The sequence below is a fragment of the Camponotus vicinus genome, unplaced genomic scaffold (assembly GCF_025532165.1).
Source record: "Camponotus vicinus isolate PSW18456_S1 unplaced genomic scaffold, iyCamVici1.0 SCAF_4, whole genome shotgun sequence".
Classification (NCBI taxonomy): domain Eukaryota; kingdom Metazoa; phylum Arthropoda; class Insecta; order Hymenoptera; family Formicidae; genus Camponotus; species Camponotus vicinus.
In genome coordinates this window covers 3,142,862-3,170,051 of record NW_028141976.1, presented here as the reverse complement: position 1 = coordinate 3,170,051, position 27,190 = coordinate 3,142,862, and the positions used below count along the sequence as shown (strand labels likewise).

General features: G+C 27.6%; 1 protein-coding gene across 17 annotated transcripts in view; it reads right to left on the bottom strand.

Moving 5' to 3' along the window:
* Positions 1-27,190, bottom strand: part of Phcl-1 (pH-sensitive chloride channel 1) — an 81,999-nt gene that overhangs the window by 38,834 nt on the left and 15,975 nt on the right. For 10 of the 17 annotated variants that reach the window (XR_014438809.1, XM_083098645.1, XM_083098644.1 and 7 more), the window contains exons 2-7: positions 25,845-26,029; positions 19,044-19,211; positions 17,632-17,720; positions 15,287-15,439; positions 3,756-3,820; positions 2,002-2,222 (exon numbers count right to left, since the gene is read on the bottom strand). Coding sequence is in view for 16 of the 17 variants with exons in the window: in XM_083098645.1 (XP_082954771.1) it covers positions 2,002-2,222; positions 3,756-3,820; positions 15,287-15,439; positions 17,632-17,720; positions 19,044-19,201 (686 nt within the window). In the remaining variant the exon portion in view is untranslated. The remainder of the gene's footprint in view (positions 1-2,001; positions 2,223-3,755; positions 3,821-15,286; positions 15,440-17,631; positions 17,721-19,043; positions 19,212-25,844; positions 26,030-27,190) is intronic. The other 7 variants (XM_083098651.1, XM_083098654.1, XM_083098655.1 and 4 more) reach the window with 1 other exon arrangement.

Here is a 27,190-nt window from a genome sequence, read left to right as displayed (position 1 = left end):
TTTTTAATAAACTCAACACCAATGACTTTTTGATATTTATATTTGTTGTCAATGCATAACTTTTAACTTTTTATAGAATTTTTAATTATCGTTGATTTTTTATTCCAAAGTTAAGTAAAATCTGAGAAAAAAGTGTATATATATATATATATATATATATATATATATATATAACATCGAAAATACTAATATATCATTATATATAAAATACGTCTATACATATATGTTTTCTTTTTCTTATATAATCTCTGCTCCTATGTATAGGAATGTGCGTAAAAAAAATAATAAAAAGAACAATTAAAAAATTAAAATATAAAATAATTTTTGCGTTATATTTCAAGAAAAAAATAAAATTTAAAGAAATGATAAAAAGATTGCTAATATATAATTAGATATTAAGGAGAGAGTAAAATCCTTAATTAGATATTAAGGACGAGAGTAAAATAACCTAATTTTGGCCATAATAATAGAACTTTTTTTATGTATGTTTTCTTATATTTTTTGATGTACTGCATCATTATCAAATATTAATTTCAAATTGATCTGATAGGAAAATAGCATTTAAAGTAGCACAGATTTGTAGAAATTTAAACAAAAACTCAAGAATATATAACATATTCTTATCCTTTCCTTCTTTTCCTACTACTTCCCATCTCATTCTTTCTACTCTTACTTAATTTAATATCACTCATTCTAACAAAAAATCATCCTAGCCTAATCAAATTTTCATCAGAACAATGCTCTTGGCAACGCTCGTGAAGTTATAAAACGGATTTCAGAGAAACAAAAAAGTCTTTAACTGCTTGCAAAATTTGTAACAATAATCGAGATATTCAATATTAAAATCAGGTTTATAAATAAGAGCGCGCCAAAAGACAGAGAGGAGCGTTCCGGCCTTCGAGCCATAACATGACTCCATCAAGTGATATTAAAATAGATGATGTTATCGTAAAGTAGAGGAAGTGGAAATAGTGAAAAGAGAAAAAAAGAGTAAGATATTGTATATTTTTGAGTTTTTGTTAAAATTTTTATGAATCTGTTAATTTGAATGCGATTTTCGCTATTTTCCCATCAGATCAGCTTGAAATTAACGTCTGATAATTAACGTTTGATTCAGCAAAAAATATAAGAAAACATACAAAAAAAGTTCCATTGTCACGGCTAAAATCAGGTTATTTCATCCATCATCCTTTACATAATTATATATGAATTTTTTCCTCAATTTCAAATTTCAGTTTTTTTAAAAAAAGTAATGGGAATATTGTTCTTCTAATTATTTATCAATTATTCTTATTATTTTTCCTGTATATACAATCTCTATGATTATAAGAGAAAGACATTATATATCGACACTCACACACGCGCGCGCGTGCGCGCGTGTGTATTTGTGCGCGCGTATGTGGGTGTGATTATATATAGATTCTTTTCTCGGGAGTAAATAAACAATATATTTTCTGTGTAAAATAAAAACTTTAACAATTAATTATTTATTAAGAAGTCATTAAGAAGTCATACTTATTAAGAATAAGAAGTAAATGCGTAAGCACAAGGAAGAAGTTCCGTCTAATATAATGATTATTAATCATTTCTCAATTTTTATCACTTTTCTATTTTTTATACTTAGAAATATTTAAATAAAAACAATAATAAAATCGTATATTTTATTTTTTTATTAAAGTGAAGGCAGAAAATGTTTTGCTATAATATGAAAATATGCTGCTTAGCATTTGACAGAAATATAGCAAAAAAAATTGCCGTCGGAAATATAAAAACTATTTTCCAAAAAGTATTATTAAAAATCCTCTTTGTTCAAAAGAAAATAAATCACATGTACATTAAATTTTAATTTCAGTAAAATTTAATAATTAATATTGAATCAATAATATTTGTTTATTATTTTGCAGAAATATATTATTAATATATATATATCTGGAATATTTTATATTTTTAAAAAATTTAATTTTTATATAAAATATATGGAGTTATATTATATATAAGTACCGCATAAGGTAGTTGACAGTGCCATTGCGATATATCCGCAGGGCAAAGTGAACGGGAATAATGGGATCCTTGAAATCTCCATGCATTATGAAATATGTATCCGGTAACCAAATATCTTCGTAATGGTGAATCGCATTCAAAAATTCGTATTTGGACCTGTTGCTATAACGTAATCGTGGATCGTACCATTGTTGCTGCAGTAGAAATTCCACTTCGTATTTCTGTAAAAACAGATTGGCAATATCATAAATAATTCGAATTAATTTATGATTATACGTGAAGACTATAAATGAATTATCTCATATTAGTCGTTTTCTAATTTTTTTTACACACACACACACACACACACACACACATATATATATATATATATATATATATATATATATATATAGTATGAGTGTCTCATAAAGATTATGCCCATTTGTGAGTAGGTAGAATGCAGTAAACTGAACAGAAAAGTCCATTAGGTGTGCCAACGGCGAATATTGCACAACAACGAAAGACGGTCAGGGAATGCACGACCGAACTTTTCGTTGTTATATAACACTCGACCAGCCAGATGTACGCTGGTCTAGAGCGTACATCTCATAGTCTAGCTGTGCGAAACACGCGTTCATTCACAATCCTTTATAATTAATATTTCAATAATTATTGCAAAAATTGCAAAATGGTAAAGGATTTTTCTGCTCAGTTTACTGCGCTCTATCCGCTCACAAACGTTGACAGAATCTTTATGAGACATCCTCTCTCTCTCTCTCTCTCTCTCTCTCTCTCTCTCTCTCTCTCTCTCTCTCTCTCTCTCTGTGCGTGTGTGTGTGTGCGTGTGTGTGTGTGTACATACAGGTTGGGCACTTAAAATACGCTGAGTAATTTTTTTTCTTAATAATAAAAAAAATATTTAAACGAAACTTTGGCTTTAAGAGATACATTCAAAGATGAGACGATTTCTATTAAAAGTTGGAGGGATAGGGCATTTTAAGGTCATCAACATTTTTGTCAAATGGAATGATATATTTTTTTATTTACTTTCATTTTATTTTCTAATAGAACATTTTAAGACGTGTATGGTGTATGTGATATAAAGTCAATTAAATTCAGTTACGAAAAAAAATAATTTATTTTAACAAAGATATCAAACACTTCCTGAATTTATTGTTTAAGACACATAGCGCTTTTGTAAATTTCAAATTGATGATCTTGAGCATTGATATATGCTCTAAAGCGATTAGTTACGAAAAATATTCGGTTTCGAATATTTCATTTGTATTTATTGTAGAATATGCTCTTCTTATACACTCTTTCATATTTTCCTTAGATGTTAGTATTTCGCTGTATATTTGCTTTAATTTGACTTACAAATAAAAGTCCAAGGATATTAAGTCCGGTGGTCGCCATTTATGTATATAATATATATAATGAAAAAATATATCATTCTATTTGAAAACAATATTGATGATCTTAAAATGTTCTCCCAATCTTCAATCGAAATCATCTTATTTTCAAATGTATCTTTTAAAGACAAACAAGTTTCGTTTAAAACATTTTTATTATTATTAAGAATGAAAGAGTTATTCAGATGGTCTATTTTAAGTGCCCCATCCTGTATATATATTATATTTGATAAATGAATCACTTTTTTTACACAAAAACTTTTAAAGTATTATCATTTGTAGCTACTCTTAATACTTAAAATATGTCACGTTTATTATTTTTTTATTAAACTAGAACACAAAAAAACGTAATTATATTACCAGACTGGATTCGTCTGGAGAAGCTAAGCTTAACAACAATACGCTCACGTTCACAGTCAATGTTCCTGAAACAGTAAACAAATACGATTTTAATTGTCACATTTCATATCATCCGATCGATAAGGTAAATTGTTAATATATATTTCTTTAAAATAATATATATTTTTTATGCTTGAACGTTATATTTTATATATATAATGAACATATATACATAAAATATGAAGATTTTCAATATATAAAAGATATAATAGTAAAAAGAAAAGATATATTAGGATAGCAAAAATACTCTTTAGCAAATTGCTCTATCAGATATAAATACTGTTATATATATTTAGAAAAATTCTCTTTTCTTTATCTTACAGAAAAAAATAATGTAAAATAATTCATATTTCATAATTTGTATCAAACAATTAATATTATATATATATATATATATATATATATATATATAAGTCGATTGGCGTAAAATTTTTTCATTGCATGGAAATTGCTCGAAGAAATTTTTATACAATTTTGAATATGTGAAATATAACGAAAATATCATATTAATTTTTAAGTTATATTAGGTTTGTTTTTATTATATACATATATACAGGGTGTACTGGGAGTAGAAGCGAATAGGAGATGATTTTATATGAAAAAATAAGTATAAATGTAGAATAACATTTTTTCATATTCGTTTTTGAGAAAATCAACTTTAAATATTTGTCAGATATATGCATGATATATGATATATATATAAATATATATACATATATATATGTATATATATGTATATATACACATATATATATGTATATATATATATATATATATATATATATATATACATACAGTCTGGCTATAAAGTTTTAGGATTAATTTATTTTATAATTATAAAACGTGCCTAAACAGCGCTACCTATCTTTCGCCACTTGAAATCTCTTGCATTAATCTTTAATTACGCCTCTGTTAAGTTTTATTCATATTGGTTCAGTGCAGTTTATATTCCTGTTTTGTGTGACATGTTTGTTTTATCTTGTTATGAAAGTGTTTATCGAGCAACGTATACGATCAAGTTTTGTGTAAAATTGGATAAAATTATGCAAAATATTGATTAAAATACAATAGAAGCAAATGAAATGATAAAAAAGTGTAGAATGGATTGAAAAAAGTTCGCTAAGAGCGGAGATATTCTGATTCTAAAAGTCAAGAATGGAAACAATAATCATTATTTTCTTTGATGTGGAAGGCATGATTAGCAAAGAATTTGTCCTACGAGGGACAACAATTAATTGAATTTTACAAAACCGTCATAGAAAAGTTGCTGCAAGAATCAGCCGCGTGCGACTTAAAATGAAAAGAAATGATGATTGGTTTCTGCTCCATTACAGCGCTCCAGTATATAACGCTGCAATCACTTTTTAGCATTTAAAAACGTGACTGTACTTTATCATCTCCCCCTACTCTCCCAATTTGGCTATTTTCTTTCTCCCAAACTTAAATTAAAGTAAAAAAAGAAGCCGATTTGAAGCAGACTCAAAGCAACGTTACAAGACAATTAAATAGTGTTCAATTTCGGATTTTCAGAACACTTTATACAAGCTAGAGGAGCGCACCAAGCTCTGTGTGGAATTAGAAGAAATATATATTGAAAAATAAAAATGATAATATTTAAGATATAACGACTACATTTTTTCGGTAGAGATAATTCTAAAACTTTATAGCCAGACCGTGTATACAATATTCTATATACCTATATTCAGGTTGTCGTCGATTGGAATATTAGATTCGATAGTAATTCACTGCGGTCAAAAGCATTATCATTACAAGTACTGAGTGCAAGAATCCATATCCCTATACACCCTTATTGCGATATATACTCATATCGAAAAAATGACAAAAACTGAGACTTATCATGGAGTTATTATTAGCATAGGTAAACTATATTAAGTTGATACAAAAAATTTTGCTGTCGACAATGTTTGTGAACACAAAGGTGTGAGAGCAAAGACATACGAGTATAGTAAGCTCGTTGAGACCAGACATAGCATGTATATCTGATAAATATTTAAAGTCGTTTTTTTTTAAACAAAACCGTATAAAAAACGGCTTTATTTACATTTTGGACTTGTTTTTTTTTTATATAAAATCACTCTCTTTTCTCGCTTATACCATAAATTTCAAGACACCTTCCATATACATATATATACAGAGTGGACAAAATGAAACGTTACAAGCTGTTATCTCTAAAAGTATGCATTAGTAAAAAATGTTTTAAATAAAAATATTTGGTTCTGAGTAGGGAAAAAAGAAATATTAATTAGACCTTGGGTTGGTAGTTATCAAGATCATATGAAGATCAACCTAGTTTTTTTAAGCGGTACCACTTTAATTTGTCTATATGAATCGATTCCTCACAATATTCCACGTAAAAAATTATAAAGATAAGATAGTCAAAAATTGAATAGTTTACGAGATATTTTATACTTTAATGCCCGATTTCACCAACCGCGTTTAACTTTAATCTTATTGTTAGTTTAACTCACTCTTTGTCTCTTTCTAAAGGAAGAGTTAGAAGGAGATAAAGAGTTAAACTAAGATTAAAGTTAAACGCGGTTGGTGAAATCGGGCATAAGTTAACAAAATTTAACATAACCATAAAATATCTCGCAAAATATTTATTTTTCTATTACTTTACTGCAATACTTTTATGCACAGATTAATGAGAAGAATCAATTCATGTAAAAAATACACGTAATTGTTTTTAAAAATATGTAGCTTGAAATATGTGTAGAAAAAAGATGTAGCTGCTCGTTGTAAATTCATATCTTTTGACTAAGGTCCAACTAATATATTCCCATCTTTTTCTCCTCTTAATATATATATATATATATATATATATATATATATATATATATATCGATATAAACTGATGCTATTTAGGAATATGCTGAAAGCTTTTTTCGAGCCATGCTGTGCACATGCTGCTATTTACTGGGGAAAAAGCTTGAAATCGTGGTTAGGACTCGGATTGGTTTTATTCCGAAATGATTATTATTAGTTACACATCCATTCCATTAGGATATATGAAGATTTTTTTTTATTTAAAGCGCATTTGATCAAGAAGATATTGCAACGAGTACTCCAGTTTGCACAGTATTCCAGATAACCAAACGTGATTAATCATATTGAGCAAACTGATGCACTGCATGTATTGTTATGTTTTTTATATATTTGCTAACATCAAAAGATAACGCTACAAGAACATGAATGCTTATACAAGCAATCAATTAACGATATTTCAAGAGCAAACGATCAGCGATACGGCACGTTATGTCAGCAACATGATAATTGATAGTTTGTTGTTTTGTCTAGAGTACATGAAAATAACGTGGCGGCAATAACACAAATATAATGATTCTCATTCGTTATTGCGTATATTTCCTCAAACAAGTTTTTTTATTATCATAGCTTATTGTCAACAAATTATTAAAAATGTGAAATTCTTATATGTTTACGATAAAGAGACAGCACATATAATTCTTCAGATTTAATTTATATGTTCATTCGCTTACCGTTATGCGACGCATTATGCGCTATTCCGTATTTAAGTTTTTTTTTTATGAAAATATAGAAAGCCTGCAAAACACATTTAGTAACATTAAGAATGTAATATATTTTTTTATCATTTCAATTTTTGGTACAATTTCAACACAAGGAATTCTAGATCTTGAACTAATTGTTCAAAAATGAACAGAAATAAAATTTATAAATAAAATCTTGAATTTTATAAATTGAGTTGTTTTAATTTCATTAATTAGTTATTATTTGTTTAATAATCCAACTAAAAATAGATTTATCAAAAAAATATCATGGAATAACATTAAAATATATTAGTATTTTTCGTAACATATAAAAATTATTAATGTGCTGTTAATCAATGAATGATAAATCAATGAATGACAACGTCACAAGTTGTTGCTGAATTACTGTTGTAAATATCTACATGCGGGTAGCAAATGTTAATATGTTGTCATCAATTTTGCTGTTCTTAAAATTAAAGTTCATGTGAGTTCAATTCAACAAATACAATACTGCCTCACTTTGTCCCTAGTTTTTCAACATTAGCTGCTGTAAAAATTGTTGGCAGCGATCTCACAAATAATTGGCTATCTGGGACGTATTGCAAAGAAATGTTCAACAATACCTGATGATTAATTATTGTGCTATCATCTATAGAATACTTACGAAAATTATATATACATACACATATATATATATATATATATATATATATATATATATATATTACACTATTATATTACAATATTAAAAAAAATTTCACATAACCATCATAACAGTACTACATTATCATATTATTGTATAATACTAGACACACATTTCATTTATCAGTATAAGAAAGTAAACAACATTTTTTATAGTATGTTAAAAAGGGCGTTATTATATACTATAGTATACACACATTTTTCACGTAAAGACCATGAATGTATTTCCGGATAAATTTGTTCTTATAGTACATTCCCGTACAAATATTTTAATTTTTCAAAAAAGATTCGAGTCTTAACCCAACTAGCCATCCAACCGGCATCACATATAAACAATTAAAATAAAGGAGGAAGGCCACGTATTGTTAGCTTGTTTTCTGGTTCTCTTAGGATTTTCAAAAAACAACTTTTTTTTATATTACATGATCATTAGTAATGTTAAAAATAACCATTAGATAAGAAAAAAATTCGATTTATAGGACCAAAATTAATTATACAGGTCTGTGAGAGTCAGTTACAAAAAGCACAGTAAGTGAATCTGGTAGATTTTTGATGCTGAAAACGAATCTGGCCGCAGAATTTCCCCAGCACGTCAGGTGAGTAATTTCTGATTAAGTAGTCTAAAAATAGTTATTTTGGCAAATTTTATAAATTTATTATGGGAGAACTTAATTTTTTGAAATATTTCTGCCAATGACATCATATAGTAGCAGTCATCTTTCAAATCCATTTTCGATTGTCGCTGCATGATTTTTTTCGTTAAGAATATACAAGTATGAAATTATAAGGAAATTTATGTTAAAGAAAATTTACGTAGGCATTAATATGGCAAAGTCATATCAGATTCACCAGAAATTTGAAAAGACATACATCTGTCAAATTCAGTTGTCGAAAAAAGCTCTGTAGAAATATATCTAACACAGTTGTTACACATTTTGATGAATTTTTCTAAATTTTATACCTTTTTATTGTGATTCCGTTCGCCAAATTGAGTCCGCCATTTTTAATTTAAAAAAATGACAGGCGGCGTTAAAAAAAAATATGTTTTTACCTAAGTTTTTATTCGTGGTAAGACAGAGAAATGGCACGGTTAACTCTTGGAATGACTTATTAAAACTCTATGCATGACCAGTTTTATAACTTGTATATCTTATATATATATATATATATATATATATATATATATATATATATATATATATATATATATATATATATATATAAAGGATATTATTAATTGTCTTACCGACTTAAGTCTCTACATCGCATCAAGGTTGTAGAAGTTTCATTATTTTTTTTAATTTTATTAGATTTTTTATTTTTAAGTTTTTCATATATATTAAACACTATTGTATCGTAACTTTTAAATATAATAAACTTTTAAGTATAATAAACTTATAAGCATTCTAATAATTGCTTAGAATTCGACGGTTCTTCTTCCTCATCGTTATCTGTCTAACAGGACAAATCATGGGTAGCATTGTCTATTCTATTTTTAAAATCTCGTAATGTGAATATTATAATTGTATTTGGAATAGAGTCCAGATACCACAGAGATAACACTTGGTATATGCATTTAAAAATAAAAAATCTGAAAAAAAAAATAAAAAATAAAACCTACAATTTTTTACAATTTTGATCACAACTTTTATACGGTGTAGAAGCTTAAGTCTGTAGGTACAATTAATAATCGTCTATATATATATATATATATATATATATATATATATATATATGTATATATATGCATAGTCACTCGTATGTCAAGAATAATAAAAAATTAATTTTTTCATTATAAATTGTATTTATCTTTACTTTGAAGATGATACATGCTATAATTTGATATGATGTTAATATCATGCCAGAGCAGTATAATGAATAAAAATATTTTATTAATCATGAAAAAAAGCACAGGTATTATAGTATATCTAGATTAATCATTAATTTTGGCCTTATAGACGAATCTTTTTCTTATCATCTTTTTTTCTTATGATTATTTTTAACATTCCTAATGACTATACAATACAAAAAAATTGTTTTTTTGAAAATCCTGAGGGAGCCAAAAAATATATTAAGTGACTTTCCTCTTTGTTTATTGTGAGAAAGAAAACAATGGAATTGAGTTAGAAAGATATGAAATATATAAACTTACTAAAATTTGTATGGATATAGAGATATTTTAACATTTAAGTACTAATTTTTGTAAAGAAAAAAGTAAAGCAATCATAAAGTTTTCATCAATCTATATAATTTTATTAATATAAAATTACTGTACTGTAATATAAAATTACTGTACCACAGAAATATTTTTTTGAAAGACTTTGTACATAATTTTTTATCATATTATAATTTCAATTCTGATATTTATATTAGACATGGAACGGCTACATGTTGGTCATTAATCACGTAATATATATATATATATATATATATATATATATATATATATATATATAATTTAAAGAAAAACCGATGTATGTTGCTAATGTCTGAACACGTTCTTTATAAAAACATATTGTACATGATGAAATAAGCATTAATAGGTCGATGTGTTGAGCAAGAAAGTCAAGCTGGCTAATTTTGGCTTGACTAGAATGTAAATTCTACAATTGGTAAGCAACTCTCAAGCCGTACCGTAATACGATCGATTCTAATTCATTACGTTTATGATTAATGGAAATGGTATATTGTGTCACAAGATATATTACTTTGGATACAACGAATCCCGTTTTTTGATATCTCGGGTCTTTTTACAAAAATATTAATTTTCATGAAGAATTAATTTGAAATGCAATGACTAAATATTTGAGAAACTTGTCAATCGAACATTATTGGAATAATTTACTATCGTTTTATACATTGAGATAATAAATATTCAAATTATTTAATTTATACTGTGAGTGAAATAATTCTAGAACTTCTGTATATGTATATAATCACAATATTAAATATTTTACGTATTAAATTTTAATAATTATTATATACTTTAATAGTTAGTTTGCAAATAAAACAGGGAGTTATCATTACTCTTTCGAATCTAAATAGCATGATTTCCACGCAAACAGATACAATTAAATTCTTTCAATAATTAACATTGACAATTATAAAATTTAACGACTTTTATTTTAAATCAGATCATATAATTTGTATAAATTTTTATATATTAAAAGTAAATTTGAACGTAAATTATTGTATCACCAGAATGTTAAATTGTATGAAGTTAAAAATGCAAGATGCAGATTGATTATATTGAAAAATTTATTAAACGATGAAATTTAGAAAATATTCTTTTTTTTATTTAAATTTACAGAAAAAACTTAAAGAAAAAAGATTTTATAATGCCATTAAGATAAATTTTTTCTGATAAGATAATTAATATTGAAATTTAGTATTAAAATTATTATACATTTCATATCAATATCTCCGATAGCAATATCTATATCAAAGTAATATTAGTTTATTGTTGTATGTTAATGTAAAGAAAATATTTAACAAAATAATTTCATATGTATGTATTTTAACTTGCTTTTTTGCATAACATTATAAATAATAGAAATTACGTTTGTTACTTTTTGAACAATGATAACGAATTGCTTTTGTGAAGTATTTTTCTCAATCTTAATTATAATATATATGTAGTTACATAAATTTCTATGTTTTATTAAGGATAAGAATAAACTAATGGACTTTCTCATTAATCGAAAAGTCTAGGAAAATATTAAATGACATTAAATAATAAATACATTCACGACATTAAATAATAAATACATTAAATAATAAATACATTCCACGACATTAAATAATAAATACATTCATAATTACATTATCATTTGTTCGTCATTCTTTTGATGAATAAATATATGTACAAAGTTATTTTAAGGAGATAGAGATAAATTAAAAATATTAACAATTCTAAAAAATCTATTACAATGTGGTTCCATAAATAGATTTGCAAAGCGAGCTTCATCTTACATCACGTTTTCAGTGCAAAACGATATCTGTAATTATACATATAATTCAACAGATTTCTAATTTTTCACATGAGATCTATCCTCTTTTGTATTTTTTATATAAGAACAAAGAAAGTATTTTATTCGAATATATTTTTCATGTAAGAAAAGTTATGCGAATAAAGTGTGTCAACAATATTGAAGCATGAAATCAAGGAGGCATATAATGAATGATATAAAGAACGATTTATGATATTTATAGGTGAAGGAGAAGGTCCGCTGCCACAACTAAACATACACATCACAAGTCACAGTCCCACAGACACGAGCTCATAGTATCAATCATGTACATATCTCTTCTTTTAAAAACCAAATATTTTATAATTAAACATCGAATTACATCATTATTCTTTGATCGTTTAATGATTGTATTACTGTTAATGTTTTAAATATTTATCTCTTTGTGTGCATGTATATGAGTGTACAAATACAAAATTGCTAATGTACTAAAAGTATGTGATTAAAATTTAAGTCAATAATATATTTATCAGTATGACTAATGCATTAAAAAATAGTTAGACATTGATATGTCGATGACAGTTTTATGTGATTTTTCTCTATTTGACTTAATACGACTATTACTACAAAAATTTGATGAAATCTTTAAACTGAGTAAGTTTTTTTTTATTATTAATAATCTTTTAAATTATTTATTTAGAATTTTTAAATATACAGTATGTCCAAGAGCATCCTTGATAACGCTCGTGAGAAGATAGTAGTAAACTGAAGAGAAAAGTCCTGTATCACTTTGCAATTTTCGCAATAATTATTGAAATATTTGAATAGTTTGGCTGTGCATACCCCAATTCTTATCTTTTCGGTGCTGCACTCGCCACTGGCATGTCTATAGTGTACATACATCTTATGGTTTAGCTGCACGAAACTATGCTCTCTTCGCCAGTCCTTTTTAATTAATATTTCGATAATTATTGTGAAAATTGTAAAATGGTGAAGGATTTTTCTATTCAGTTTATTGCACTCTACTTCTTTATGAGCATTGTTAAGGATGCTTTATATGTCAAAATAATATTCTAGAAAAAATAGTAAGACAAATCGCAAAAAATTAGCTTTCCAATTTTTAAACATTAATAAATTTTGAACATAATATATTAGACAAATGTATAAAAATTTATGAAAGATCTAAAATTGAATTAAACTTAACATCAAAATTTAGCAAAAAACTGTAAGAATATATTTATATAACATCTCCCAATCTCTAAAAGAATAAATCACAATGTGTAATTTATTAATACAATTAAATAAATTTTGATGTTATACATGGTGTTTGATAAAGATTGGGGCTAACAATCGTGAAGGAATAGAGCATAGTAAACTAAATAGAAAAGCCTTTATCATTTTGCAATTTTTACAATAATTATTGACATATTCATTAAAAGGATTGGTAAATAAGCACGCATTTTGCGTACCTAGATTGTAGGATGTATGCTCTAGGTATGTTAGCGGTAAGAGATAGTATCACATAGAAATGAAGAGTGGCCGTGCGTTCTTCGAGTCTTGTTTTTTCGTTCTTTATATATATATTATCTGACTTATGAATTCTTGAGCGAAAGGTCGATATAGATACACATGCGCTCATTCAGTACTCAACCAATTGTATATATATATATATAATATTATATCATATAGTATATCAACTATATTATATAATTATATTATATAGTATATATAGTCATATTATATAGTATATCAACTATTTATCAATAATCAAGTCTACAATTACTTATACATCTCTTTCACAATAATTTCTTTCTTAATTAACAGCGATTATTGCCTAATTATTTTATTTCTTGTTAATAAACGTCTTTCATATATAGAATCTAATTATTATATTATATTAAAATGTATTATAGAGAGTTTTCATTCAATACTAAATTAATATATAGATATAGTAGTTACACAGAAATTTGTACTAAAGTATAAAATATAGTTGTTTTCTCCTTTAAATTTTAGGTCTTAAAAGTTTAGTCTCTAAAAGACTCTGTACAAACCTTATGGAAAATGGATCTCAGTCGAATCGGTTGAAAATATAGTATAATGTAGTTTGTGACATCCTGATGAAAAGCGGCCATGTACAAAATCCAAAAATAGATAGTTTTCAAGTTATAAAGTGTCAAACATCGAAAAAATGCTCGTCAGCTCATGATAGCTTAATGTTATGATAATGTTGCCTGTATGTGTGTGTGTGTATGTACATGTGTATAGAGATATGTAAAATTCCATTTTAATCGATTGAATTCTAAGGATGTTTAAACCCTTTAGAAACGTATGTAAGCTATTAATTAACATTAATCAAGCAAATACCATCGGAATCAGCGTTACACGATGAATACTACAAGGAAGTTACGCAATCTGATTTTACATATCATTAGGACCTAAAAAGAATCGATTGATTTATATTTTCGAATATATTTGATATGTTTATGTTTTTTTTATAGTGTCTGCATATATACGAATGTGTCCATTCATAGTATTTCGGTGCAAGTTGTCCAGTTTTGAAAATTTTCAGATGTAGTCACACACACACACACACACACACACACACACACACACACACACACACACACACACACAGAAAGACACACTACCACGCTATCATGACCATACACATTAAGACTACTATGAGTCGAGGAGGCCATTTTTTCGATGTTTGATGCTCTATGCCACATAGCATCTATCTTCAAAACATTCAGACATTCAGAGGACATCCTGAAGATGTCCAATCGTTCAAAGATGTCTTTGGGATACGCTTTCTGGACGTCTTTTGGATATGCATGCTATATGGGATAACTCGGAAATTATTCATTTTTGGACTTCGTGCTCATGAACACTTTTCATCAGGACATCATAAACTACGTTATATTACGTTATATTACATTTTACAAAACTTTAATTATGTACTATTATATGCATAATTACATATTGTTATATGCATAAAGCGATTATTATTATTATTTATTATATTCGTAGATAGAAAAATATACATTAATGCATTAAAATTTTTTTCTTAAAAAATGATTTCTTTCTTATGAATTTTCTCCGAACTTAACTATATATAAATTTTTATTTAAAGATTTAATAATATATGTCATAATATTATGCCGAAAATTGAGTTAGTACTGAATAAGCTGCGTAGATTAATTTAAGTTGATCGAAAGATCAAATGGTAAGGGTGAATTATCTTCAATGTAAATGACATTAGGTAGTAACAAGAAATAAAATTTAAAGGACGGACCGCGAAGGTGAGTGCGAAGGTATTGGTGCGACGAATAGTGGTTATTGTTCTGGTTCTTGTTCTGGTTCTCGAGGTTGTTAGAGAAGATCGACGACTGGTTTGTCAAGCCGGTAGTGTCACCAGGCCATCTCATTCCGCAGCAGAAATCAGCATCTGTAACACCCAATAGCTCTGCGCACGTCTTATTCTCATTTTGTGCATTCTTCGTCTATTCCATTTAAAATTAGATTCTTCGGCTATACCATTTAAATTGTATGGTTTCAAGAAAGTTCCTTAGGATAATCAAGATTTGTCTTCTCCATTTTCACTTACGGCTGGATATTGATCTATACAGCTTATATTTTTGATAAGTAGAGTTCAGTGTAGAAGAGAATTACAGCTTATTTCAAGTTACATATATTGTTCTAGTCCATTTCTTCCATCATGTACTCTTAATTAATACGTTATTGTGATACGTTTGATAGGTACTAGGTATGATCATGCGATACCGTTTATGGAGAAGTGTTCCTAAAAGAGTAATGAGAATTGTGTAAGTTTTTAAGTGTATGTTTCTACGACACCAAACAACCCTTGCCCACGTCCCATCCTTTTTCCAAGTCTAACTTTTTATGAATTTTTTAGAAAATTATTGGTGTTTTATTATTCTTCTTAAATCATTGTCCATGTATTCATTATATATATGGAATTTTTAATATTTATAAATTATATACAGATACGTATCAATTGAACTTTGCGAATCGAGGACGTTCCACACAAGAATCAATAATCTGTGTCATCATGCGATGTATATGTATGTCGTTCCACTGATGAAATCTAAATAATATAATCTTCGTAGTTGAAGTGCATTTCCTTTCTTGGATATATCCTCAAGCGACTATTCGGTTCATGCATTTGTAACTCGACGTTTCTTTCATCGCACACATTAAATCTTGATTTAATATATTTATTTGATTTTTCTCTTTCATCGTAAATTAATATTTAATCTATTTATATGATGCACAGCTAATAAAAACTAGAGAGTTCTTCATATTGTTGCAGTAATTGTAAATCCGTAATGTTTTTATAATTTTAGTTTACTGTATATGTGTAATGTTTGTAAAATTATAGTTTATTTTTCACAAGAATAAAAGTAGAGCAAGATAACTTAAGCAAAATTATTGAAACAGTTTTTTTATATACATCAATGCATTTGAACATAAATTATATGTATGTTGTTCTGTATGTGAGTATTTAAAATTACTTTTTCTTGTTTAAGTGTCGAAATTACAAGCTTAATGATAGATATATTACTGAAATCTTTCTTCATGTATTGCAACGTATAATAGCACTAGATACACGTGCTTTAACAGATGTTCTTCAACAGATGTTAATAATTAGCTGCTGGTAACTGTTACCGCATAATTATTATTGTTAGTCATATCTACGATAAATAAGTCATGAAACCATTAATAACTTGGATTTTCTAATTCTATGGAGCTATATTCTCGTTTATGGCATTTCCAAATCAAACCGTGAAGCTATTCACTTATATAAGCCACTTATATGTATAGGCTACGCATATCAAAGGATGTCATTATTTTTCTGGATTAGTCAAATTGATACACCGTGCAACAATAAAATTTATATTAGGTGACAGATGGAAAGCGGAAAAGTCTCAAGAAAAAAATTTGTTTGATATAATTCCTATAATATACCGGAAACTGAAAAATTCTAATCTCATACTTTTTTTTACTTTCTTAGGGTCCATAAGAAAAACTACAAAATAAAAAATATCGAATAAAATATATTATAAACAATTAACACTTTTATCTCTTAAAAAAATCAATAAACAAAACTGGCATTGAATTAAATTTTCCGTAAAAGTAAATAAAATTTTTAAAATTGACGAAAAAAACATTCAATATCTGAAAATTACATATATAAATATACTTTTATTGCGTCCAGGTTCTAATTGGTTCTCTTTTTCTTATGTTTTGAAATACACTTTTTCTGAATATAAAATGAGAAAATGAAAAAAAAGCCATTGATTTGCTCGCTCAAACACATCTCTCGTTTAAATCGTGTCTTGCTTTCTCGATCACATATGTCTTATTTTCTCTGTTCTATATATTTGTATATATATATATTTTTTTGTGTTATATTATTTTTTTATATTTTCAAGAACAAATTGTGATTTACAGAGAGTACCCTTACGATGAAGGGTGAGCAGTGAGCTGTGGTTGTGTGGTGCTGTGTGGTGGTAGCGGTGCCGATGATGTTGAGGTGCTCTGGATAGTCGAGGGTCTTTGGATACGGGATAGGTTGTAGTCGCCTTGATGGGCAGTGGGATGAGGGCCTCAGTGTACCTTGGACCGGAGGCAGAAGCCGCTTGTCATAACGCGTCGACAGCAACAAGTTGTCCAGAATTTCCTTGTCCGATTTGCCCTCTTCGAAACTGTAACACAACGCACTATAGATGCATCCAAAAGAAACATGGCGATCTCATGGTGCGTAATTTTCCCGCGAACTTCCATCGAAGGTAGCCTTCCCTATCTCAATATCTCGAAGACTGTTTTGTTTAATCATGATGAGTAACAAAAAATATTGCAGTAAATAATAATTTCATAAAAATAATAAAGTTCGAATTTTGTAATAAAGAAGGAGCGGCATAAAATTAAAAGCTTCTTATTCAATCTTCAAAATGAGGTTGACTTCATTAAAGTATCATTTAAATAAAAACATATTACATTCGTTTAAGTTGTATATGTATAATGTACATAATATAAAAATCTCTAACGATTTACTAGAAACAGACGCAGCTGTCTAAAGCACTAAACTGCACCTAATTTTACTGTGTTACATTGTAAGATACTACCAGAAAACTTGTGAACTCACCACTGGTCTACTATGCTAATACATTCGATGCAATAATACGATCGAAACATTCGTAATACTGATACTCAATTTCTTTCATTACCAATTATTGATCGCGTAATGATATAAAAGACGGATCATTCTATATTTCCATAAAATCCTAGATTCTACATGCAGAAAAATCGTCGTAATTCTCATCTCGCTCTCTTCGATTAAGATTCCGACGAATAACAGAACGAATTTGTCAAGTAGTCAGAGACATTTATGTATAAGAGCGCTCTAAAGTAGAAAGAAAGAAGTATGTTTGTCAATTGTACATATATTGTGCCAATACAGTAGTTGTGTATATTGCGCACTGATTGCGATATCATAATTGTAAATCACAATTAAACAGAATACAAGTAAATATTACAGTAAATTAAGTAAAGCAATTTTATCGACATAAGAATTGTAAATGATACTCAATTATTCCCTTTTTAAGTTTGTTGTGTATGTAGAAATAAGATTTTTATGAAATTCTATTTGTGTTAATTTCGTAAAGTTTTATTTATTATTCATAGTTCATCGCTGTGATAACTTAAATCATTGACAAAACAGAAAATTTATAAAACAAAATTTATTTAAACGTACGTCATTTATTGCCAATAATACAATCTTCCTTCCTCTTTAAAGAATTGAATATTCTATGACAATACAATCTCAGCTTCTCATTATTTTCACCGCTCTTCTAATATTATCATTATTTTTCTTTTTTTTAGATTTTAAAAGTTTATTGCCAAGTAAAATGATCGAGAAGCTAAGAAATGACATATAGAAATTTTATATTACATATAAAATTTCTATATATCATTTTAAAAATCATTTATAAATATTTTATAAATATATATTTTAATGCAATACGTACATGTCTTCAGCATGCGCAAGAGTGACGAGAGTAAAAGCAAGCGTGAGGATACAGAGGAAAGTGAAGATGAGGGAGCTCGCGAGGGAAGTGAGAGACAGCGAAAGGATGGACGAGAGGCGGCTGCCACCCGCACACCGCCCTAGCGCCACCCAACCCATTCTATGTCATCTGAAATAAAGAAAATAGCATTTTTTATCAATGTTAAAAAATGTCTTAACTCTTAATGTAAATTATGGTTTCTCTTATTTTGCAAGAATAAAGTTTTTCAAGAGACTTAATGATAAAAAATAAATTGATTGTAATTTGTTGTGATCTTACACTGCTCACTTAAAAAATATCGTTCAAAATATAGATATAGATCGTAATGATTAAGAATGCGCAATACATTTAATAATTTTATTATATATATATATATATATATATATATATATATATATAATATAATAGTATACAAATTATTAAGTATGCATTGATTGGTAAAATTTAATTTTCAGTTTTTAATAATATAATGAACGTTTTAATATTAAGTTTTTATTTTCAAAGAATTGTAATAAAATAAGAATATGCGTTCTTTAGCTATATATTTATGTGGAGAATAAAGAATAAGAATGACAAATGATTTATTCATTTTGTAACGAATTTTAAGAATAAAGAATTAAATATTTTCTTATGGTTTCATAATTGTAAAAGATGTTTCTGTAAGTATAATTTTGTCTAATTAAAGATTCATTTAACTATAACGATAGAAAACAAATGTTTAAATATACTTCTTTATGCGCATGATAATATTCGTTAGTATAATCGCTTCATATTTTAATTTATACCAACTTTTTCTTTAATGATAAATTGATATAAAACTATTAATATATTATAATTTAATATCGTTCTGAGAATACTTTTTCTAACTTTCATATTTTTTTCTCAATGTAAATTTATATTTAAAAAGTTGTTCACAAGTATAGTCATATTTAGTTAAATCGATTTTATATTATAAAAATTTTACACATAACATCAAATCTCGCTTCATACACTTAAAAATCTTACACCGTTTTTCAAACTGAGAGGAAGCGCGAAAAAAGGTAATTCAATGTGTACAAAGGAATAAAACATATTTTTTGACAATTAAATATATATTTATTGAACACATTTGTAAGAATACATTTATTAAAAAGTTGAAATATTGTTAGAAATTCATTTTTACGCCCACTGCGCTACTGTCACTGTAGCTACGATTGTTTCTTTTTTGATTCAGTTTTTTTTCTTTATTCTTTATGTATATTACATCACACAGGAGTAATTCCCCTTTATATTATTCTTAAGTAGATACTATTGTTTTTCTGTTGTTAAATATTAGTTGACGCTCATTTCAATACTGTATTCTGTATTATCTTTTTCGGTGTCAAGTTCAATAAATTTATATCTACCAGCACATCGTGTCATACGTTCTGCTCAATAAATACATTTATAAGAAATCATTTATTAAAAAAATTATCAAAGTCAAATTTTTTGAACAGTTTGAACTAATCATTCATAATGTAAGTTTTTATTATTATTGATATTAAGTTATTTTCAGGAAGGAATTTTCGTGAAGTATTAATTTTATTATTTTTTTGTTTTGGATGATCATAAGGATCTAAAATGTTTAGATACGCTGCCTTAGTATACTCAAAGACAGTTGTTGATGCAATGATTCTGGAGCAACGTGTTTAAGCCTAAGACATTATTCGGCCAAAACCTCCGAAAAAAGAATCAATTGTTTTTTTTTACATCAATTGATTCCTCTCATTATTTTAAGCATAAAACTATTGAGATAATATCATCAAAAGCGGAATATTTTACGAGATATTTTATAATTTATAAAATTAAGAAATTATCTTAAGTGTCATAACCTGGAAAAGTACTTAATAAAAAATATTTTATTATAATATTTTAAAAAGTTCTCGTGGAAAGCTATAAGAATATGTAATAAAAATGGGGTGTCTATTTAAAAATTTCAAGGTGTGACTTTGACAACGTTATTCAATCATATTAATATTATTATGTAATGCGCTACTTGAAATTCTATAACTTTTGTATAAGAATATTTTAATATTTCGCAAACTTCTTAATATTTTTCGAAATATTAAGAAGTCCTGATTTTTTTTGAAAACTCTGTATATATATAGCTTATGATTATATTTAACTTAGTAGCTTGAAAAACGATGCTGGTTAAATAATTCTTATTTAATAATTTCTCTTTTGTTAAGCATTGTAGAGAAAAATGATTGAGGATCTTTTTGACTTATTTCTCATTTTAAAATAGTGCTAATTTTGTGGATGCAAATTATAATCTATTACAAATTACATCCTATATATGCAGGATGTCCTTTTAATTGCCTATTACGAATATCTCAATGACACATTTTCCTTGAAAATGATTCAGACAAAAGTTATACGATTTGGAAAGGAAAAAAAGATAGGAATATTAGTTTGACTTTGGATGTTGTGCTAAGGCTATGTGCAGGTCGGCTTCAGTTTTCGAAATATTTGGCTGAGACATTTAAAATAGGACACCCTGTATATACACATATATTCTCAGTGTCCTTGTTGTTTGAATTTTAGATTAATTATTTTGATTAAACAATTTTAAAATGAAAAAATGTTTACATAAGATAGATGTTTACATAAGGTAAATAAAACATCTTTGTTTTTCTATATATTTAACAAATTTCTATCACTATGCCACACCAATCAAAAGTGTTACAGTAGTGACACATTAATGTCACTGTGTAATAGAAAGGAAAAGAGAACATCGCGAACAGTGATAGTGAGCAACGGCAGTCAAACCGATAAAAGCTAGTATAAACGCTACCAACAGCATATAGCTGATGTCGTCCGATCAATACGGAACATTGCGGTACCAGACGCTATAGATATGTCACGTGGCTCAACCCGTTTCATTCTAAGAGTGCGCGCGCGATTTTCATACAACGCTCTCTTCGCGCTTTGTGACCTCACAAATTTCAGCCCACTCCCACAATTCTATCTTCATCTATATTATGTGCATAACCGGCACCTTGTTGGCACTCTCTAATAAATCTTTTACATAATGCTACCTTACATGTCAAAGTATTATAGTATACTTAATTCTCCCCCCCCCCCCCGTGCAATATTAATCTTTTCAATGAAAAGTATCTTGACTAACATAAAACTCTGAAATGTTTACAATGTTTATAAAATATTTGAAGATTGTTAAGGCCGAAATATTTATATTTTAAATATTATAGTTATTCGTAATGATAATTTGATAATTATACGTTTCTTTAATATTATTTTGTAATGTATAATTAATTAATGCAAAAATAATTAATTGTATTGATAATGAAAAAAAACTTCGTGAGACAGTTTAATCGATTTTACAAGTAGTTTTATTATTCTAGTTCATCATTTGTGGCAGTAAAGAAACTTGATTGTAACAAACATTTGCCAAATCAGTGGGTTTATTAACAATAAAGTAAAGAACGAACTTAATTATCCACATTGAATCTAGAGCAATGATCGTGAGAGGATCTGTGGAAATGAGAGAAAGACTTTGTCTATATTTACTTAAATCCTGACACATGAATTATATCGGCAAAATGATAACATAAAGCGCGATTACGCGAAGAATGATGACGCGATGATGACGTAAAACAGAAGAATAAAAAGATGAGAAATAGATGAAAAACAAGATTGCGCGCGGATATTGCGATATAATTTTACGAAGAAACAAAAATTGTCGAACTATGAATTGAATAAATGAGGAAATTACTAATTGTAAAACTATAAAAAGAAATACTCGCAAAAGTACATTAATTATTTAAACTACAAGTTTTACAATTAGTTATTTGCTCTCATTTGTTTTAGTAACATTGTTCGACAATTGTTGCAAATTTGTTTAATCTCGTTACTTAGCAGTGTCAATTGTAAACATATTTAATAAAAACTTAAAATTTTTTAAATAGAAGAATGAAAGGCAATAAGAGCAATAAATAAAATGCAATAAATAAAGGGTTAATAAATTTATTAAAAGCAACATTAATCAAAGTACAAATGCAAATGTTTCGATCCAGTATAAGACTTGTTAACTGTATTTGTTAAGGTCTTTGCACATAACAAATTTTTATTAATCGTTTGTAATCGTAAATTCGTAAGAAAATTGATAAATCATAGTCGATTATTCTTTCTACAGTAGAAGAATATTCAACTAGTCAATGTTCTTATTGACTTACGGTTACGATTAGAAATTTGTTACGTGCAAAGGTTTTTAATTTTCACATATTTTAACTTATATTTCCGATAATTTATTATGTAATTTTTATTTAATTTATTTTTATTTTTTAACTGCTATATACTATTCCCACACGGAACAAAAACCTCTAATGGATGTCCACTAGACGTCTACCATGGAGATTCGAAACCTCCATTAGATGTCCATGAAACGTCCATGAAACGTAAACATCTACTAGACATCCACAGTTCCGCATTTCATACCTCCATTCGACATCAATTAGACGTATTCATAGATGTCATATGTACGTTATATGGAGTAATTATAGATATTGAATGAAGCGTTCATGGATGTCATATGTACGTTATATGGAGTAATTATAGATATTTTGTGGAGCTCTTATGGATGTCAGATATACGTTATATGGAGTAATTATAGATATTTTGTCGAGCTTTCATGGATGTCATATGTACGATATATGGAGTAACAAATAGATAATGAACGGATCATTTTCGTTTATTGGCCGGACATTTACTTGTCCGACTTATAAAATCGATTTAATATCTAAAGTTCTTCTATTGAAACTGTATCAGAAATTAGATCGAAGTAATACTTTTAATTTTATCTGTCGCCTTTTGCAAGCTTTATATAATTCTCATGACTAAAACTCAAGTACGAGAAAAAGAGCGCACCATAGCGGTAAACGAACGAACTAGCGCGATTACTGATTTTACAGTGAAATTTTACTTCCACTGACTATAATTATTAGTGAGATATAAGATAAAGTAACAAAAAATAATATTTACCAATACTAGGAAAAATAATTAATAAAAATTATTTATGTTAAGAGAAATGTGTACACATCTATCATACATCCATAACCGACGTCTAATGGACATCCATAATGAATTTACAAACGACATCTACCGTGGAAATAATATGGATTTCTATTAGAGATCCATTGAACATCCACCGTGGAGATAGAGGTCACATGGAGGTATGGAGGTTATATGGACCTCCAATGGATGTCATGTTCCGTGTGGGTTATATCGAGTAAATTTTCCGCCATGGGATGTGCTTCTCTTTTTATTTAACTTGCGCGCGATTGGCAAATTAAGGAACATGTACACAATTGCACATCGAATTATATCCGTTAACATTCGATTATATAATTATTCCTCTGTGGTCAACCAACCTTGGAAGTGAGATTTGATGAGTAATAGGCAATGATATAAACGGTGTGATTTCGGTTTTTATATGCATTTTCGTTTTGATTTATAATGATAGATTCATTAAGATTTCATATTTTGAATGCGATTCGTTATATGCGTTTTTGTTTTTGACTTAAAGTAATAACTTAAGTAGGATTATATATTTAATGTTATTAATGTGCTGAAAGAAGGGTCAAGAAGAAGAAAAGGATTAAAATATTTGTATTATCGTTGCTTTTAATAAATTGATATGCAGTTTACTTATAGATTTTCTTATTGTCTTTTATTCTTATATTCTAATTATCAGAATTTTTGTGTATTCTTAATATTCTAATTATCAGAATTTTTTTGTAATCTTAATATTTCTGTTATCAAAAAAAAAAAAGAAAATTCTAATCTGTTTTAAGAGTATTCTTATTAAATCATTTTTAAAGGGATTTTTTAATTTTCTCTTTTTTGAGAAAACAAGCAAAATAAGAAAATCATTATAAATTGCTAACAACAAACTTATAGTAGTTGAAAATTATTATTCCGCATGCCAAAAAGTCTCTGTCATGTGTTAATACTTTTAGAAATGATATTTTATATAAATAATTTATAGAAAAATAAAAACGTTCTATCACGTCTTACTATTTATCAGAGTTCAAAAGTGTAATATAACTTTACATAACAAAATATTGCTGCAACTTATAACTATTTATAGTCTGATATTAAATTATTATCTCATATATAGGTATGTTAAAAAAGAAACTTCTGTAAATGTTTAGACTTATCTGTAATTCCTAGTAATAAATTTTATTAAAATATTTCTCTTGTCTTCTTTTCCAATATTTTCTCACTGTTTTCAATATTCTTTCACTCTTTTCAACACAGTCATCATTGTTGGAAACAATTTTGATAGGCTTTTCAAGTTCGTAGGTTTGTCTGCGAATTTTCATTGATACTTTGAACTGAAATCGTCGTCTTTTCAAAGTGACTTTTAGTTTAGGAAAAAGAAAAAAATATGGTGTTATCTTGAAGTGTTAAAATATCTAAAAAAAAGTGTTAAAAGAGACCTGTATTATGAAAGAATAACTGCTAGTTTCTTCATCATGCATCGCCTTATCCATTACTTTTTTTTACCCATGAATTTTTAACTAAAATAAAGACTGCTTGCTCCATCATTCTGCTCACCTGATTCTGATAGATTTTTTCTTTTTTCTTGAAAGCCATTTTGAAAGGAAATCAATTTCAGATGATTCAAAACATTCGTAAGCGGGCTTATGTGCAATCCCAAGAAAAGTTTACCAGAACTGTTTTCAACTCAAGAAGCGTTTTGAATCTCACATTATATTCACATACCTTAATATGAAATATGTGACTGGTCGCAATGGAGGCAGGCTGTTGTTATTCGTTGTGTAGGTTTCCCCCTTCAACTTTCACAAGTACTCATTCCTGTATTCGGTCTTCTTAATTCACTTTTGTGAATGTAGAAAATTTTTCAGTATTTAATTATCACCTCAATATGGACGAGCCGCCGTCATTATCTAAAACAATGAAATAATTTTATCAATTATGATACAGTGTTCTTACGATAATGATCGTGGAGAAACATTTTCGTGACTAAGAAATATTATTGTGTGTCTCGAATTTTTGATTTAGCAACACAAGCGTAAACATGGATATCAATATTTTATCAAAATATCATGTATTTAATAAAACATAAATACATACATACATATATATATATATATATGTATATATATATATATATATATATATATATATATATATAATATAATAATTATATCCCATATAGCACAGAACATTGTTGTCAATATTGTCATGTTGCTGCAACATTGCTGCAATGTTACAATAATGGTCTGTGTTGTATGGAATAATATATATACATATATATATATATATATATATATATATATATATATACAGGGTGATTCTGAACAAACATTTGTCTTTAAAATATCAAATTCTTGAATGAATTCTAAGACGATTTTTCCTCTTGCAAAATTTTGCCCGGAGCTTAGTTTTTAAATTATAAAGGAAAATAGTTAACTAATTACGGAACGAGTACGAGAGGTAGGCAGGGACGGCGCGATATAGCCGATTATGTGGGGCGCCGCGATCAGCTGATTGCTATACGCGATCAGTGTGTGTGTGTGTGTGTGTGTGTGTGTGTGTGCGTGCGTGTGCGTGCGCGTGCACATTCACACACACACACACACACACACACACACACACACACACACACACACACACACACTGATTGCTACACTCATCGCGTCATCTTAGAATTCATTCAAGAATTTGATATTTTAAAGACAAATGTTTGTTCAGAATCACCCTGTATATATATAGTAGCGGTCATAAGTTTAAGACGATGAATTTTAATTTCGGTTATACGCTTGTTGTATAAGTAGTTTTTTTCCATTTAATTTGTTTTGTTTTAAAACCACACAGATACATGTTGGACATTATTCTTAATCTCAAACCTTCGGCAAATGTAAACGAATCACAGTCTTTCCAGTATTTCTGTTTTTCTGACTTTTATGAACAGCGGACATTAATTTAAGACGATCTGTCTAATGAGTAACATTTAACAAATTCGCTTGGTATTTTGGTATACAAATACTAAAGTTAGTATGTAATGTGTTTTTTGTTGATTTAAGTTCATTTAGCGAACATATAAA